This window comes from Lasioglossum baleicum, chromosome 9 (assembly GCF_051020765.1).
Source record: "Lasioglossum baleicum chromosome 9, iyLasBale1, whole genome shotgun sequence".
In the NCBI taxonomy this organism is placed as follows: domain Eukaryota; kingdom Metazoa; phylum Arthropoda; class Insecta; order Hymenoptera; family Halictidae; genus Lasioglossum; species Lasioglossum baleicum.
The window spans coordinates 8,740,295-8,758,274 of record NC_134937.1 but is presented as its reverse complement, the minus strand read 5'-3'; the positions used below and the strand labels follow the sequence as shown (position 1 = coordinate 8,758,274).

The 17,980-nt window shown below is 44.6% G+C and overlaps 2 protein-coding genes across 9 annotated transcripts; both read left to right on the top strand.

The window, feature by feature from the left end:
• Positions 1 to 94: 94 nt before the first annotated feature.
• Positions 95 to 4,991, top strand: LOC143212240 (BTB/POZ domain-containing protein 10-like). Of its 5 annotated transcripts, none has more exons than XM_076430837.1 (7): positions 95 to 398; positions 983 to 1,105; positions 1,831 to 1,947; positions 2,229 to 2,351; positions 2,442 to 2,713; positions 3,250 to 3,447; positions 3,926 to 4,991. In XM_076430837.1, the coding sequence occupies exons 1-7, from the start codon at positions 190 to 192 to the stop codon at positions 4,393 to 4,395; spliced, it is 1,512 nt and encodes a 503-aa protein (XP_076286952.1). In that variant the 5' UTR covers positions 95 to 189; the 3' UTR covers positions 4,396 to 4,991. The 5 variants fall into 5 exon arrangements, with proteins under 5 accessions (XP_076286952.1, XP_076286953.1, XP_076286955.1 ...); XM_076430840.1 differs by having other exon boundaries at positions 380 to 521; positions 982 to 1,105; XM_076430839.1 differs by lacking the exon at positions 95 to 398 and adding an exon at positions 525 to 586.
• Positions 4,416 to 17,935, top strand: LOC143212205 (protein nervous wreck). Of its 4 annotated transcripts, XM_076430733.1 has the most exons (25): positions 4,416 to 4,922; positions 5,195 to 5,332; positions 5,446 to 5,932; positions 10,124 to 10,221; positions 11,739 to 11,784; positions 11,856 to 11,941; positions 12,011 to 12,155; positions 12,440 to 12,576; positions 12,698 to 12,761; positions 13,006 to 13,134; positions 13,220 to 13,342; positions 13,583 to 13,686; positions 13,799 to 13,943; positions 14,042 to 14,119; positions 14,185 to 14,236; positions 14,355 to 14,458; positions 14,633 to 14,786; positions 14,865 to 15,037; positions 15,609 to 15,918; positions 15,980 to 16,194; positions 16,270 to 16,369; positions 16,444 to 16,596; positions 16,695 to 16,726; positions 16,815 to 17,417; positions 17,490 to 17,935. In XM_076430733.1, exons 3-25 carry the CDS (start codon positions 5,912 to 5,914, stop codon positions 17,493 to 17,495), a joined length of 3,078 nt encoding a protein of 1,025 aa, XP_076286848.1. In that variant the 5' UTR covers positions 4,416 to 4,922; positions 5,195 to 5,332; positions 5,446 to 5,911; the 3' UTR covers positions 17,496 to 17,935. The 4 variants fall into 4 exon arrangements, with proteins under 4 accessions (XP_076286848.1, XP_076286846.1, XP_076286849.1 ...); XM_076430731.1 differs by having other exon boundaries at positions 16,815 to 17,935; XM_076430734.1 differs by lacking the exons at positions 16,695 to 16,726; positions 17,490 to 17,935 and having other exon boundaries at positions 16,815 to 16,958.
• Positions 17,936 to 17,980: the final 45 nt, after the last annotated feature.

The following is a 17,980-nucleotide window of genomic DNA, read 5'->3' as shown; positions in this document are numbered from 1 at the left end:
CGCTTCAAAATGTTCCTCGGATTAAATGTGCAGCAATTAGCAATCCTCGGGTGACAACTGAAAGGGATGAAATTATAAATTCTTAATTGTTTCATACGCTGCAACAGTATAATTTTTAATCGACGATTAGCTGATTTATATTGATTATTGTTCAGTAACGATACCGTAAATGTCGGCGAGCTACGTATAATGCGATCTGCAGTTCGGTCAGTGCCTGTCAAAACGAATTGCCATCTATGGCCGTGCGGTGTTTCGCGTTATCTGTTTCATCGGTTTGGAATGCAACTATCCGTCAAACGGAGAGTGCAGGTTAATTTTCAATCTTGCGGTTTCGACATTTGTTCGTCGGCCAGCTGGCTTTTAAAGAAACTCGGCCTTTACCTGTCAATATCGAACATGTGAGTACTCGAAACGCGTGTGTGAATGACGCATAAGCATTTCACGGAGAACACTGAACACAAAAGTGTATAACATAACAGAGAGAACGTTTTGCAATATTCCATCGAAACTGTTTACCATGATAAGTATATTTCAAGTGTTGCACAACAGCATAGGCGATAGAATTTTGCATGAAAATACTTGAAAAGTATTTCCTTCCTGCGAACTTCTGTCACATCATTAATCATTTACGCGTTTCACGTTTTTATTTCGAGAAATGTTTGTCAGGAAATGCAACAATAGTTTTTAAAGTGCTTTGAAACTTTTACATGATCGATTTGATTTTTATTGCATAATCCTAGTGTCAGTCGAATATTTCTAAATCCAATCAACCTAGCAATATTCGAGCACTGAAAGAAATCATACATAACTGTAATGAAACATTTTTGCTAACGTTTGACAAGCTTTTCATTTTGTTTGGAACCTGATAGAATTCTTCATAAATTGAGCATAAATGTGCATACATAATCTCATGGAAAAATAGTTTATGTTTATAGTTATACTGTGTTCGATTGATTTTTCAATTTGTAATGAATCTTCACAGCTGGTCCAAGATGTCGAACCACGCAGACCATTTGAATTGTGTACAGGATAGCAGTAGCGACGCAGAAACAGACAAAGAAATAGACGACAGAGGACGACATCGTATTTATAGGAACAGAATGAGGTACAATGTTTTGTCTATAGAAAGTAGAACGAAGCAATTCTATTTCTCGATATAGAATGGAGCAAGGAAAAACTACGAACCTCGATTATGGATATATAATAATAATAATAAACATTTAGTAGTTTCATTTTTTATCTCTGCAAGATACAAATCATCTTAGACAAACGATAACATAACTGTTTTTATCTGTAATTTATAAGTCTTTTTATAAAATTCTACTTCGGTAATTTATATGTTTACATCGTAGCATGTATTTGAGGCTGTTGTCGTACACTATGTTACGTGCATGTTAATTCCTTAATTAAGAACAAACATTTTTTTCTCACATATACCTTAAATAAACATTAGATTAGCTTGAGATCGATACGTCGAGGAACAATTTGCTCGACGTTCTTTCAACATTTTCCATTACTCTTTACAAGATCTTCAACTTTCTCTAATACCATGCGATCGTATTATTGTGTACGCTTTCCATGGAATTACTTTAACTTTAGATGTCTGTGTGTCAGGCTTGTTTAGTAAGAGATCGCGGTAAGATATAAGAAGCGTATTTGATCTAATCGGTGCGGATAGCCGATAGAAAGAAAGAGAGCATTATCGTAACAAAATTTCATGTACATACACGATTCTTAACCGATACTAGTCATCATATTAGAATTGTAGATAATACACGATGCTTGTCGAATGCAGTCATTAGAAAGGTAATGTCGTTGTTTTGCATGTAGTTGTGGTGGCTCTTCCAAACCAAAATCTTGTCTGGTTCAAAGAGACGGAAGCAATGAAAGGCACTGTCATTCCTTCAATTCTGGCAGGCAAAATACAAATATTAATCAACAGAACAGGTAATAACAGCAGATAAACATAGGTTTTTGTATTACCATTTCGACAAGGTACACGAACGCTACGTATCTCAGCGACCTTTAGTACAAATTGTTTCCTATACATTGTATAACCGGGAGAAAGTTCGGGCATCGTTATCCGAGAGGTAGGTATCGTTTAGAAAATTCATTCGACACTTGTGCATCGCTTCCACGTGTTTTATTAGCTGCAACTTTTTTCTGTCTCGTATGGACGCTAGTGCCGAATATATTTGAACAGTCGCTTAAATTCTACTTTGCTTCAGACTCTCTACCAGGGTTGCTGTTGGAAAAAGTCAGCAGAATCTACCGTCGTCGGTGCCTGTCATTGGTGTAAATAATCCACCGGCCAGCGACGATCGCATTACTCTTATCGTGGATAATACCGTGTAAGTGTATGTTGTTGTTAGTTCAACTGTGTTCCAGGTAATACGATTAGAATTCTATGCATTAACTCGAGATTATACATTAACATACAGATTTATCGTTGACCGCGCCCTGTTCACCGCACATCCAAATACAATGTTGGGAAGAATGTTCTCTTCCGGCGTTGAATATGCTCAACCGAATGAACGCGGCGAATACGAAGTTGCGGAAGGCGTGTCTGCCATGGTTTTCAGAGCTATTCTCGATTACTATAGAGGTGGAGTGATACGTTGCCCACCGACTGTCGCGGTACAAGAGTTGCGGGAGGCGTGCGACTATCTTCTTGTTCCTTTTGATGCTAACACAGTGAAATGTCAGAATTTGAGTAAGTGCAAAGTTCCGATTAAGCAATGTATTATACGTTTAATGGATACATGTACCTGAAGCGGAATACTTGAGATATGTAGACAAGCGGGTTTCTACTGGACACGTGCATACATATATCACTAGACTGTAAATCTTTATGCATTGATAGCAAAATTGAGTAGATGAAATACAAGATTGTTCAAAAATTTTTTAAGTTGAAGAAACAACATTCAATTCAATTTCTATTTCTTGCGATCGATGCAGACAATTTTTATTTTGCATAAAGATCCGCAGTCCAATCACTGTCCAACGCGAAATTGAATTTTATTTGAATTATTATTTGGAGTTGATTTCATGCAACGAACTTGTTTCGATATTCTATCTAGAAATCAGATATCTAATAAAACGGATATTGGAAATCAGAATAAGCTGATCGGTTTGGATCGGTTGGACAGTGTATTACGTATATTAGTATTCGATTACGGCCAGCGCGTAATCGTTGGAGCGGTGCGCGTTAAACCGGAGGAACTCTAGAAACTAGACAATTGATTGTAGGAGGGTTATTACATGAGTTGTCTAACGAAGGCGCGCGCTGCCAGTTCGAAGTGTTCCTCGAGGATTTGATGTTGCCGCTGATGGTAAACAGTGCGCGTAGAGGTGACCGTGAATGTCACATCGTCGTTTTACTGGAAGACGATATCGTCGACTGGGACGAAGAGTATCCCCCGCAAATGGGAGAGGAGTACTCGCAAAGTAAGTGCGCGAACGATACCTAGCTTTATTTATATTACTTTCTCTTTTTTTTCACGACACCAAGGTTGGAAATATATATATATACATTATACACATTGCACATTGCACATTGTATATAGAACCCTGCCACGGTACGTTGAATATACGTACAAAATAGAAAATCGATAACCACATCGAACGTGTTGTTTGCAACACTTCCGACCATATTAAATCGGGCCGAGACGCAATCTCCGGTCTACCATAATGATCGAAAAGATAAGATGAGATAAGACGAGACAGGAGGCAATGTAATGCAATGCAGTGTGCAGTGCAAAGCAATGCAATCCAGAAAATACGTTCTTTTGCATAGCCCCGAAATATGAAACCGCGTTCGAGATCTTAATTTGGCCGAGCAACATGATTTATCGTTTGCACGATCAAAACAAAACAGTTCTCCGATAGCAGAATCGACCAAAGCAGTCTTTTTACTTTCCAATAGCCGTCAACAGCACCGCGATGTATCGGTTTTTCAAGTACATCGAGAATAGGGACGTGGCCAAGCAGGTGATGAAGGAACGATGCCTGAAAAAGATCCGCTTAGGCATCGAAGGCTATCCTACCTACAAAGAGAAAGTGAAGACAAGGGCGGGAGGACGGTCCGAGGTGATCTACAATTACGTGCAGAGGCCTTTCATTCACATGTCCTGGGAGAAGGAGGAGGCGAAAAGCCGACACGTCGACTTTCAGTGCCTGAAATCGAAATCCGTGACGAACCTCGCGGAAGCTACTGCCGATCCGGTGTTAGACGCCGGCGCGAACCCCATAGGAATGGGCCTGTTGCAAGCTACGGAACCAGTCACCCAACCGGAAGTGGTGATGCCAGCCGGTCCAGAAGCGGACGTCGAAGGAGCCGTGGGATTACCGGCCGATCAGGACCTCGGTCCGATGCCGGCCGATGAGTTACTATGAAATTCGTTTTCGAATCGATCAAACTGAAACTACGGAACTCTGCGTGACCGTTTGTGGACCGCTTTCTTCTCGCGTCAATTTCAAGCTTCAAATCCAAAGTTGATTTTCCAAAGAGGACGCTTCACGGTGGTTTCCATATTTTTCTAAAGCAAACCTACTAACGCACGTTAGTCGAACGAACCTCCGCTTAACGCGCAGAACAGTCTTTCTCGAAGAAAGGCTTCGGAAAGAGAGGGGGAGGTAGGAGCTACGGAAAGAGAGGCGAGTCGGGTTTCCTCGATTTTTGACCGTTTGACTGTTCCGTCCGGTCGGAGTGAAACGATCGCTTCTCGCTTCTCGTCGGGAAGGTCGTCTATACTATAGTATCTTGCGATAGTCCTTGTATGCATGTACGTAGCGTTTAAATTCATTTGACGACAAACGTTGCGCGACCTTTTTCAATTTTCTATGCGAGACATTCAACGTTTCTTACAACTACATAATTACAAATGTGTCAAAACGCGAAGCAACAACGGATTCGTTGTTAGGTATGTATCTGCGACAAGCACTCTCCCGTTTTATACAATTAATAAAGTTGAATACCGTTTCCGAGTCTACGTTTCCTGGTTGTTCACTCATTTCGTCGTAACGCGAACACGATCGTAGAATGATTATCCATTTTCCAATTTATTTTCAAAGAAAACTGATAAAGGTATCAATTCGAAAGTTTACGGCTATACTTGCCAATTGTATTGGGGAATATCCATACTGTACACACAACGATAAGTTATAAATTTCTAATCTGTTCGCGCGACTGAAGAGACTTCGTCGTTCAAGAATTAAGGGATCTCGGAGAGCTACGTGGCTCAAAGAAATCAGTCTTCCCAAGGATATTGCTATTCGGTCGTATCACCTCTTGACTATACAAGCACGCCTACTTCATCGGTACCTATACAATGTAAGTGATATAGAGTTTTCCCATAAATTCTAATGTAAGCGGTGAACAATATTTTTAGAAAGCAGGCTCGATGGAATTCTTTAATTTCGAAATTTTCCGAATTTGGTTTGCAGACGTTCGATCGAAGCGTTTCAATAAACGAGAATATCTCGCGAACGGGTTCATGTCGGTCGGTAAATGCCAAAGGAGCGGAGGTCAGGACAGAGTGTGCGGGTGGCGCGAGAGAGCCGAGACAAGCCGAACGAATCGTGGATACGTCGAAGAGGGTTGAGAGAGAGAGAGAAAGAGGGAGCGGGATATACGTAGGAGAGTAACGAGTAACGAGTAACGAGAGATCCCGAAGGCGTATCATCGAGAGGACGCAGGCGCGCGTGCGATCAATAAACAGGCTAGTTTGGTCGAGGGCAGGAGAGCAGTAGCGTACGGACACGCGAGCTGTGAAGAGGGTGGTTGCGCGTTCATTGTTGTGTGTCGGGTGAGGCGTACGAAAACAACAGAGCACCCCTCCCCGGCCCGGACGGTGTAAAACGGGCTGCCAGCGGTGAGGCTGCGGAGCAGGCCGCTCGACGCTCGTTCAGCATGCAACCACCACCAAGAAAAGTAAGAGAAACATCCTAACACAGCCTAACAAGCCGATACAATCCAACAGTCTAACAGTCGCTTAACACATCGTCAATGCCAGTCCATTCTCCTCGAATTTACACGTCCGATCGTTACCAAATTCCTGTTTCTGTTGCCAAAACCGCCCCCTACCTCGTTCTCTCATTTCTTTCCGCGGTACGCTCGTTACGCTGTTCCTCCGAGCAAATTTCGCTCGCGTGTCCGCGCTCGCGCTTCCGCCGACTCTTTCGGGAGCCTCGCGAGACGTCAAGAATTAGCCGAATGAAATTTGCTCGACGCGACACTCCGTCACGAATCGATTCACGTTGTTTCGGTATCGAAAGAGAGAGCATGGTTCTCGGAAGTTGTCACGCGACAACGAGATAGTGACAGAGACAACGAGAACACGGAGACCCGACAGACACCTAGTCCTGTTTTTTAGGAACGATCGAGACGGCCGAGTATCGATCTCACCCCGCAGGCACGTCTTAGAGGAAAATTGACGTAGAGCCAGCTCGAACGTTAGCCACGATGGGAAAATCGATGCGCGCCGTGTTCGGGTCCTCGTCCGCTCGCTCCCGAGCCTACACGCCGAAAGATGACCTGAAAATTCGCGAAACGGACTAAAAACATTCGAATTGATAGCCCACAGAGTACACATCGTTCAGAGATCTCTTCCGCATACGTCGCAACCGCACATTCGATTAGTATCGTGAACGCGTTGTCTTCGGAGACCCGGTATCTGCCGAATTTCTGACCATTCCTGGTATGTGGAACAACGCGTCCATCCAAATCGATCCTGAATTTTGAATGTAGGACAGTTTTTCGGTAGCCATGTTCCCTCGTGATCGAGACCTCCCGTGCTCTCGAGTTGTCGGGAGTTTGTATCGTTGGAACGCGCATCGATCGATCGTTTAAATTCGCTCGGTCGTCTCGAGACTACAGATTCATCATTGAAAGATCTCGCAGCATCCGTATAGAGTATCGTGGTGTTCGATCAACGCCGATCGCTGGAGGTTAGCTCCCATATTTCGTGGAAGCTTCGAGCGCGACAGCCTCGATTTTTAAGGATCTCCGTGCTCTGCGCAATAATACAGTTTTTATTTACCGATGTGCAAATCTGCCATTTTCCGGCTGTTCGAAAGGGCCACTGACCAAGCAACTTCCACCGACTCTCGCATCCGCGTGCTGCGATTTAACACTCTGAGAAAACATTTGTGTGCAGGGGATGAAAATAATCTGCGAAGTCGGAGACGATTGATCGCAAAAATATTTCTGACACGGAGGAAGCACGAACGGAGATTCTTTCTGCGGATGTTTATGCATTTAAAGCAAAATTGAGTAGATGGAATTGTTGGAAACTTTTGAAAATTGAAGGTGTCATATGATTTCTCCTCTATCAAAATCATTAAGGGAAGAAATAACATCCAGTTTCGTTTCTATTTCTTGCAATCGATGCAGACAATTTTTATAATCATAATTATTCCCGATCGAAGAGGAGAACCACTTGCATCTCTCGAATATAAATGACAGCTGGCGGAAAAACGAGTTGTGTCGAACATTTACACTCGGGCAGTATCTTGCGCGTCGGTTTCATTAAGACCGGGAAGATCGTTTGTGTGTGGCCGACACCAGTTGTTGGTGGCACGCGCGAACGAACTTGATCAAAGGAGTAGTCCTTGGGAGGATTCACGGAGGCCGTTCCTGTGCATGCGAGGGCAATAAAATTTACTGACCTATTTGTCGGGTTGCGCGACCGTCCCTTCGCCCCCTGTCCCACGACAATAAAGTTTCGTAGTTAAAGATCCGGGGATTCCTGACCCACTTCCACTTGTCGAATGCTAGTCACCCGATAAGAATCCAGAGAGGAAGAGAGACAAAGATGGAAGGAGGGATGAGAGGAAGATAGAGTGAGAGAGAGAGAGACCCTCCCCGAGAGCCAAAAGAGAGAAAGAGAGATCCGCGGGGAAAAAGGGAACGCGAGAGTGTTCTCCGCGTCGCGTCGCGTCGATGCGAGTTTCAAGAACATGCTTCGGTTCCGCTCCGACTCGGCATTCTTGTTTATTCTTTGCATTCGGAACACTTCTTCGTCGCCTACGGCCGATTTCGCGTTTGTCGAACCTAGCCTACCTCTCCCGAGGCCTGTTCCACCGGGAACAGTTTCGGAACGAGCGTCGCTCAAACATAAAAATGAAACTTCTTTTCCGGTAGACGGGCAGACGTGCCATTTCCGAAGGAATCCTCGAACAACGGTCGGCTGCATCCCTTTCCCAATAGCCGGAGAGCCTCGGCGTTGGCTTCTGCGATCGATAAAGGGCTTTTTTCAAAGTAATAAACGTCTTTGTCGCGGGTGTCCCGGCTATAAATTTCCTTCAGCGCGGTCTTTTATCCGCAACCTGAAATTCTCCGCTATATCACGTCACATTGTCGAGCTGGGCTGCTAAAATGCCCCAACCCTCCATCTCTCTCTCTCTCTCTGTCCCTTGCCCTCGCAAATTAATGAGAAATTAATCTTGGAGAACAGGCGAAGCCCGCCGAGCTATTTGTTACATTGAGAAACGTTTGCTTCTTCCACGCATTGGTCGTGGCTTACGCAAATGAACCACTGAAGATCAACTTTGCAAACGGGCAGGGTGCTCTTGTGAAATATTAAACGCAACCGTGCTGCTCTCGGCTCGGTTTAACCCTCTGTAGTCAACCGGATGCCCATTTACTGTACTCCTTTCAGCAATTTGTTAATGTTCCTCTAAAAATATTCTCTGAATGTCCATTCTTCGTAGTCTTATAATGAGGATTCGTGCAAACATGTTAAATACAGAAAGGTTTTAAATGATCTATACATTTTGGTTGACTACACAAGGGTTAAACGAATCGCTGTTCTTCGTTCTCGGGTCACGTCGGTCGAAGCTGCTGCTTCCGACGCGTCGCGTCGGAGACACGCATTTCCGACAAGTGGAAAATGATGTTCGAACGCAGGACAAGCAGGGAAGCACGGAAGAACAGTGGGCAAGGGAAAAGAAGCCTCGAGATTTGCATCGCACTCGGCGCCGACGACCATGCTTAGCTTTCCCCCGTTTAACGATCCGCGTAACAATGCTGGAACCAGCGGGCGCGCACGCGGCGATTACGTACTAGTCTTTAGACCGTGGTAGCATTCAAAAATGCAACGCCACACGTTCAAGGAAAATCGATAGGAGACCTGTCAGAATTTCAACGCGATCGAACGAGGTTACCCCTTTGTGCGAATTGATTAGCAGCGATACGCGCGCGTCGCTTCCCGCCGCGCCGCGCGGCGTCCGTTGCGTTCAGGACCGTCTGGCCCAAAATCTCCTATACTACTTGAACAGTTCTTCCTCCTTTCTCCGCTTTCGTGTCGACGACGAAGCGGATTCGATAAATGTTTCCAACTGTTTCAATTGGCAACCGAGACTCCTGTACAGTATACATATAAAAGTATTGATATCTTCTAAACGATGAATCTTATTCGATCAAAATGTTGCTCTTATTCATCTGCGTTTGTTCGAACGAAAGCTTTGTTTCTCTTCCTTTTTGGGGAAAGAAGTTAATTCAATTGTCCCTGTATCGCGCGATGTCACTCTATTTTCTTGTCCGAGATTTCCGTCGGCTCCTAGCTAGGTCGTAGCTCCACGCGCGACTCGTAAATAAATTCTAAACTTATTGTTGATCGTGCAATGAAAAATATATGTATAGCTTTGACGTGGAACATTTAAAATTAGATTCTCTCTGCTGAAAAGGTGAAATAATCTATTCTCGCTCTAAAATCCGATACCCCCTTCAATGTTGCGATCAATCAAAAAGCCACAAGTAAACGTAAGAAATCCATTGGCTCGCCGTAAACCACGGCTCGGACGTTCAAACATCGAGCGTTGGTCAGAGTTCACGGGGTCAATACGATCCCCGATGCGTAAAGGGATCGTCGATGCAGCTGCATGTACTACAAAATTGAACTTGACTTCGAACAACGTCGCCGTTGATTAAAGCGTCACCCTTGTTAGCTCCCCTGACCGGTAATTATTGGATGCAACCCGTGCAGACGACCAATAATCGAAGCGGAAAGAGAGACAACCTTTTGTTCACATATTTTTTATACGTCGCGCGCGTCGCGTCGACCGATAGAAAAGAAAATTTGCCGATTCCGCGGTGCGATGAAACCATTCTCTGTTCTCGTAGGGAAATTACGCAAAATTTCTGAAGAATGTACACACGGAGCAGGCGGCCAAGTTGCAGGCGAAAAATCAGCACGAGTGCGACCTTCTGGAGGATATTCGGTGAGTTCCGCACTTATGTAAAAGGGGATTAGCTAAAAGCCCTTTAAACGCTCTAGGCCTCCAGTCATATTGCGTCAGCGGTTTCCGTTTCTCTTCGACGCCGCGCGCCGGCCATACTTTTACTTTCAAACGGGATACAAGTTCACTCCGATCGCATTGATTCTTAACGTGAACCGTCAATCGGGAATCACGAATCCAACGTTATTGCACGCGCATTTCATTGTCGATATCGTACAGACATTTTTGATTGATTTCGAGATCGCGTGCTCTTCTTCATTATCCTTGTTCGACACGACGCGACGCGACGATCTTATCCGTCTGTGTGATTGGAATTTCTTCCGCGTAGAATCTATACCCCGTCACTTCGAACGATACGCGACATGGGAATGGTTTTACGATACGCGAGTCGTTCCGATATCAATGTTTGGTTCATTAATGGGGTAGACTCCTTTTTCCAGGATTGCAAGGAGGCGCGATTCACCTTCTCGTTTCTTGATAATACAAACACGGGGCTTTTCAGTAGTTAAACGCTGGATAAAAGATCGAACTAGGGCGCTATCTCCCGGAAAAGTCCTATTTTTTCGTTTACGAGGCGTAATTTGCATTATTCGGCAGTGTAATTGCTATTTTCATAGCTACATGCTGCCGAATAATGCAAATTATGCCTCGTAAACGAAAAAGAAGACTTTTGAGGGAGCTGACGTCCTAGATCGATCTTTTATCTAGCCTTTTTGACAACTGAAAAACTCGTGTTTGTCTTATCGAGAAATGAGAAGACGATTACCGCACTCGTACAATCCTGGAGACGAGTCTACCGCCCACGGTCGAATGATCGGTTTTATAGTTTACAAAAATTCATTTGTGCAAAACAGTGGAATAAATTTCTTTGTCCAAGCATGTATTATATTGGAAATTGCAGACCATTTCAGTGAACTTACAATTAGTATTGCTATTTTTATAAGGCAACATTTACCAGACACTTTGAACGCTTGGTAGGTTTAGTGTTAACTCGCCGGTTTATCGAAATTGATAACTCGACCACGAGCGTTTACGCATGCATATCAAAACACCAAAGTAGATGAACCTTTTGTTTCTTTTATCCGAATTTATTTCTATGTTCTCTCCCGTTCATAAATCACGGGACGCTTATTCAAATTTGGATGCAGACGATTTTTTGTTATTAAAGGACCTATATTATGAAATAAAACTGGTATTTACTAATTTGTTCTAATGTAGAGAGCATGTAAATTAAGTCTGACCAAAATATCCCATATTTTCTAAATTTCTCAACCTCTTTTTCCCAACATTTATTCTCATAGTATATAGATATGTATATTCAATTTTGCATTCAAATATTATCGTATAATAGCTACATCCAATCAAAATAAAACAATCAAATCAAACTGGAAGCTTGTATTCTTTAATTACCATCTTGTTGAAGACAAGTAAGCGTCCGGTGATTTATGTGAACGGGTGTGTATACAATAACGATACAAATTTTGATTGTATTTTTTCAGCAACTTCACGATCAAAAAATCGGCAATCGAGAAATCATATTCGGAGGTAAGTCACTGGAGCCGTGATTCACAAAATCCAATTCGTTCGATGAACGCTCAGCGAACGGTTTGTTGCAGGCGCTCCTCAAAATATCTTCTGCCTATCTCAACAAGAAAATACCAAATATCCCGGACCTAAAGATCGATGGCGGGGACGAAAAATGGTAGGTCGCCCATTCAGCCGCGATCCTCTATCGCTCGTATAGAGTTTGACGATGTTTGAATCACTTCAGGAACATGTGGAACGTTTGGCGGACCGTGCTCGAGGAGAACGAGAAGCTGGCCAGAGCCCGGCTAGCAGCTGTCGAGGTTTTCCAGCAGCAAATCGCCGACGACGCTAAATCCTTGAAGATGCACAAACTCCAAATTTCGAAGAAGGTATCGCGGATAAATCGATATTCTTCTTTTCCACAATGTTCGTCTCGTACAGTAACGATCGTAATTAATTAGAACAATTAGTAGTTTTCTCGTTTTCAAGGATGGTCAACTTCTGACACAATTGTTGAATTCTCAAAAATCTCTATAAAATTTGAATAATACAATTATTTTCAAAAAGTTAGCTTTGTTACACAATATAAGAAGTTCAAACAGCATTTTCACGCATAGAGTCTTCGTTAAATAATTCGCGCAGAGAATTTTTCTTAACTGATTAACTATTCCAGGCAATCGACCAACTGATGATAGTACAAAAAGAGCTGCAAATGTGCGTGCAGGACGTAGACAAAACGAAGAAGTTGTACTTTGACGAGGAGCACAGTGCTCACGACGTTCGGGACAAGGCAAAAGATATCGAGGAAAAGTACGTATATTCGTTGAAGTTGAAGCTGAAGCCGAAGCTTTGATTAATATCACTTTCGCGATCGATCGATCGATCGATCGACGGGGCTAACGATGCTGTGTGGTCGTTTAATCGTTTTCAGATTAAAGAAAAAGAAAGGATCCTTCTTTCAGTCGATAACGTCGTTGCAGAAGAACAGCGCAAAGGTAGAACGAAACGAATCAGTAACGAGTAGACTGCGGATGTTTATGCAATTTTCAATTTTTGCAGACAAGAACGTCCAAAACAAATAAAAATCTTACTAAATTCCTACAAACTTTATATTCTACAATTTTTATAAATTTTCATAAGCCATAAATGCATCAAGATCCGCATCGTAGTAATGAGTAATCGACAAATCGAATATTTCGCACGATAGCGTGTTTACATTAGAATATCGTTGCCCCACAGGTCAGCTCGAAACGCGACGCTTTGGAGGAAAAGTCAACGGGAGCTCGGAACGATTATTTACTTAGCCTCGCCGCTGCGAATGCCCATCAAAATAGATATTTTGTAGTCGATTTACAGAACACCATGCAGGTCGGTGAATTCGATCCTTTACGTTACCCAGCGTCACTTTTACGGATCTAACGTTTCTTCCGTGTTTCCCGTTTACCGCGAACAGTATTTGGAACAAGGCGTTTACGATAAGGTAGCTGAATATTTAACGCTGATGGGTCGCACCGAACTCCTAACTTGTATGGCAACGCAGAACAGCTTCACTACAATTCGCGATCAAGCGCAACAAGTGAGTAACTCGTTCGACACACGGTACCATAAACGGTGCCACGATAAACGAAAGGTTTGCTTCGACTGCGATCAAAACTGTCAGAAGGTCCGTCACCTTGTTGTTCAACGATTATCGTAAACGAGGCGAAGGTGCTCTCAAAAGATTTGATAGTTGTAAACTCATACCGTTAAACTACACTAGAAAATCATTTTTAGGAAGCGGTGGTCACCGATGTGATTTCTGTCGCTCGTGTTACAGCTCACCAGAGAGTACAACATACAATGCTGCTGTTTGTACTATCCTGTTTTGAAGCAGCACATACAGTACGACTTCGAGTGTTGCGACAACGATCCCGTAGACAGGTCCGTGAACGATTGTACTACGATTGAATCAACTCGTTATCGATATATCGTCGACTCGTCGACGAATAACAATATTATCATATTTGCGACGTGGACAATGAATTGTTTGCAGGGTAACCGCAGATCACTCTGCCGCAGCTACGCTCGGAAAAGAGGCTCGTCGCTGGGCGACGAGAATAGCGCGTGAATTAAGCAGCGTCCGGGAGAATACTAGGAGATTGCAGAATCTCGCGCAGCTGAAAGAGTCTGGACAAAAGGTGAACACACGTGCGACGATCCACTCTATCTGCGCTAATAACTCGTTTAACGAGAGAGAGAGAGAGAGAGTCTTTTTATGTTCGTATCGATTTTACAGACTGATCCAAACGATCCGCAAGGTCCGGATATAGACACGAAAATGGACGAGCTGAAGCACGCGATACGACGCGCAGAGGTAAGCTTTTCAGTGGAAGAAATATATTCCTTTTTCTAACGCGATGTCCATTATTTGTCCATTAGACGGCGAAGCTGAAAGCAGAGGCGCGAATAGATTGCCTTAGGAACGGCGGAGGTACGTAAAATTGTTTCTCCAGTTCTCGGTCAGTAGTTTGTCGATTAGTTACCGATTGATTGCGTGTCGTTCACGATTGCGTCGACCGTCGACACCATCGTTCTCATTGTTTCTTCAGTGAACGTCGACGAGTGGCTGCAGGAGGTCGAGACATTGAGCGTGCAGGACATGCCACGCTCGGCCAGCTCCCTTTCCGTGAGAACCGACGCTTCTGGAACGGCGGTACTCTCGCAATCATTATCTACTTTCGCTAACCCGTGAGACAAAATAATAGGACTGCCTTCGTTGATCGTTAAAATCGTTCAATAGGATTGGATAGACTAGGGTAGAATAAGACTAACACCGGATACGATAACGATAGGATTCTATTGATATGTTGTTTTCGACGTCGCACAGGAACATCCGTCCTCGGATTCGTTCTACGACAGCGACGGAGACGGTGGAAGCGATCTGACGACCGTCGAGCGGCCAGGTAGCGTGAAGAACGTCTCCCAGCAGGAAGAGGAACCGACCGAGGAAAGACAGAGGCACGACAGCGAGGAAGTTGACGGTGAGCGTACGGTTTACGGGTCGATCGATTTCAACAGTAAACTAACGACAACAGTTGTACCTTTCGTTTCTGTAACAGCTTTGCTCGAACAAGAGAAACAACGAATAGAACAGCTGACCGTCGGCTGGGACGATCCCACGGCTGTCGATTGGGACAACGAGGAGAAAGACGAGCAGACAGAAGTCCGTGAAACATCCGAACCGCCTCCCTCGCAACCGATATACAAGTGCACCGCGTTATACTCCTATACGGTACATATATGTATAACTTCGATGTGCCTAGTGGTCTGCCCGGAATTCCTGGTTGATATCAATGGTGTCCCCTTCAAAGTATTGCCCGTTAGAAGCCACAACTTTCTTCCAGTGATACTCCCGCTCACGGAAACACTCCTTAAAATCATCTTTGGGCATAGCGAACAGCTGCCTCGTCTTATTCTGTTTTATTGCTTCTACGTCCGCAAATCTTTGTCCTTCGAGAGGTTTTTTCATTCTGGGGAACAACCAGAAGTCACAAGGAGCAAGATCAGGACTGTACGCAGGATCGTACCAATGGTTTCCAAACAAGAATGCCCAAGTTTCTGGCAAAATGTAATGCATATCCGTTGTTCCACACGTTCGGTCATTATAATACTTACGCGGCGCTGAGATTTTTTGCATGGGCAGGCCACTTGTTACAAGGTCGCCTCTAATATAAACATGCACCTGTGTTTTCGGACAGACCATGTACATTCGAATGCTCGAGTATTCGAAATTGATTGTCGTCAGACGAAAACTTTCGGAAACTTCGAAATGGTAATCGTTGCCGTGAATTTCTTCGTTGCAGGCGCAAAATCCGGACGAACTGTCGATCGTCGAGAGCGAACAGCTTGAAGTGGTTGGCGAGGGCGACGGAGACGGTTGGCTGCGGGCCCGCAATTACCGCGGCGAGGAAGGTTTCGTTCCGCAAAACTATCTGGATGTCGAGCGCGATCCCGAAACCACTTCTAGCCTGACTTCCCAAGGGCCGGGGCTCGTCCACCAGATCTCTTTCTCCTCGGTGGACTACACTATCGACGACCACGACGCGGTAGATCCTGACGCTAACTTGCAACAGCCTGCCCCGGAAGCAGCTATTGTACAAAATCATATAGGAGGTAATTTGAGATTCGGTGATCGTAATCGCGATCGCGTCAACCAACTGCGTTCTTATCACAGAAGCCGAACAATACTGTATCGCCCTTTACGACTACGACGCCACGTGCGACGAGGAGGTCAGCTTCTACGAGGGAGACGTTGTGAAAATTTTGAGGAAAGATCCGCACGACGTGGACGACGGATGGTGGGAGGGAGAGATCCGCGGAAATCGTGGATTATTCCCCTCTTTGATCATGGAGCCGTGCGCCGCTGACGGTTCACCTTTAACCCCGCAGGTTACCTTTCAATCACTTTTCGATCGATTAGCAAACCGAACTGTTGTTCCTATTCGTTTTCGAATGTCATTTTAGGAGAACATTACACCGCCGAGCTCCGCGCCTCCCGTATTCACACCTCCCGAAGTTCCAGAGTTTTTCCTGGAGGACGAGCTGACGCAGAGCATGATGAGAGGTACGCACCACAACATATACATCACGATATTGAGAAGAGAAACAGAGAAAATGACGAACCGCGTATGGTTTCAGTGAACGCGGACATGCAGCAAGCTGCCGAGAAAGTCAGCAATGTGAGCGCCGAGCAGTCGCAAGACGGTTTCATGATGAAGCTATCCAAGGTCCAGAAGAGCCATTACGGCTCGCAGTTCGAGGAAGACGGATCCGAGGGGCCTGGAATCGTAGGTTAGCAGATACCGATTTCGATCGTAGTTACAGATTAGCATTTATTACTTTTCTTTCTATTTAATCCGTAACTGAATTTACACAAAACTGCCGCTTAGTTGTAGAAGTGTCGGATGAATCTGGAACCAAGGTAAATGTGAAGGTAGTTTAAAGAAGAAACGATCGGGGCCCGTCACGTAGCCGAAATCTATTAACCGTTTCCCGGTTTGTATTTGCAGACAGGTGAGGAGAAAACGAAACAACCGACGACCACCGAGAACGACGACGGCGGCGGCGACGAGTCCAAAGATGAATTTGGACTAGGTGTTGCTCAGATCGTGATCACGGCGGCGACGCCGATGGAAGAGATCGAACACCCGTTCCCTGGAATGGAGGAGGCTGTCGATGAAACGGTCAAGTCGAACGAAAGCTCCGAAGGTGGTGACATGCCGTCTAGTGCTACTACCACAGACATGAACGAAAGCGATTGCAAAGAGACCACCGTGATCATGGATGAAAAAGACGATCAGGAGGAGACTACCGAGGCACCGGAGGACATGGAGGAGAAGTCAACGGTGGACGATTTGCCGGCAGACTCGGCACCGTTTCCGGTTAGCAGCAGTTCTGGCAGCGAGGCAGACTCGACGACCGGTCCGAGCACAGGAGACAACTCTCAATCGATACCGTCTCGCGGCACGGTGATCGAGGTGCAGGAACGAAAACTGGGGCAGGAGCAGGGACCGGAGCCGGAGCAGGAACAGGAACTCGAACTTGAACTGGAACAGGAAACAGAAATGGAGGAGATCGAGATCGTGCCGAAGAAAATGGTGATGGCGGGAAGGGCAAGTATTCCAGATGAGTTACAACCCGATCAGTTGGAGAAGCTGCAAAATCTGAAAGAATCGAATGCCTAGGATTGACTAGACCTCGGAGAGGATCCCGATTATCCTGCCTTAACAAATAAACTGGCTCTTCCGAAAAATCATCAAAATAAGTTTCAGCACTTGCTGGAATTCTGGAAATCTCCGGAAGTTATTGGGAAGAAAGACGACTAACCGGGAATCGAATCGGTAGAAACGGGGGAAAAAAGGAAAAGAGAGAAACTGAGCAAATTTTTATGTTAATACTATGTACACAACCTTTTTGCTAGACGATACTCTAGTGAACTATTTAAAAAGACACTCTCACACACGTACACGTACACACAAACAAACAAACAAACAAACACACGCAAAACAGACACAGAGAGAAAAAAACAAACGAAGGATGTTGCGACTTTTGCAACATATTTACAAGACGTTAATTGTACAGAGCCATAAGGTAATAAAGAGAATTGTCGATACCTATGATAGATTGGAAACGTTTAGTTGTTCGTGTACATTTTAAGAGAATTATAATGGTGTTG

Bases quoted from the DNA above. Each gene is read 5' to 3' on its own strand.
- LOC143212205 (XM_076430731.1), top strand. From the start codon at position 5,912: ATGCAACCACCACCAAGAAAA. The intron at 16,370-16,443 runs GTACGCACCACA...GTATGGTTTCAG, and splicing joins GACGCAGAGCATGATGAGAG to TGAACGCGGACATGCAGCAA. The intron at 16,597-16,694 runs GTTAGCAGATAC...ACTGCCGCTTAG, and splicing joins CGAGGGGCCTGGAATCGTAG to TTGTAGAAGTGTCGGATGAA.
- LOC143212240 (XM_076430837.1), top strand. From the start codon at position 190: ATGCGATCTGCAGTTCGGTCAGTGCCTGTCAAAACGAATTGCCATCTA. The intron at 1,106-1,830 runs GTACAATGTTTT...TTTTGCATGTAG, and splicing joins ATTTATAGGAACAGAATGAG to TTGTGGTGGCTCTTCCAAAC. The intron at 2,714-3,249 runs GTAAGTGCAAAG...AATTGATTGTAG, and splicing joins AGTGAAATGTCAGAATTTGA to GAGGGTTATTACATGAGTTG.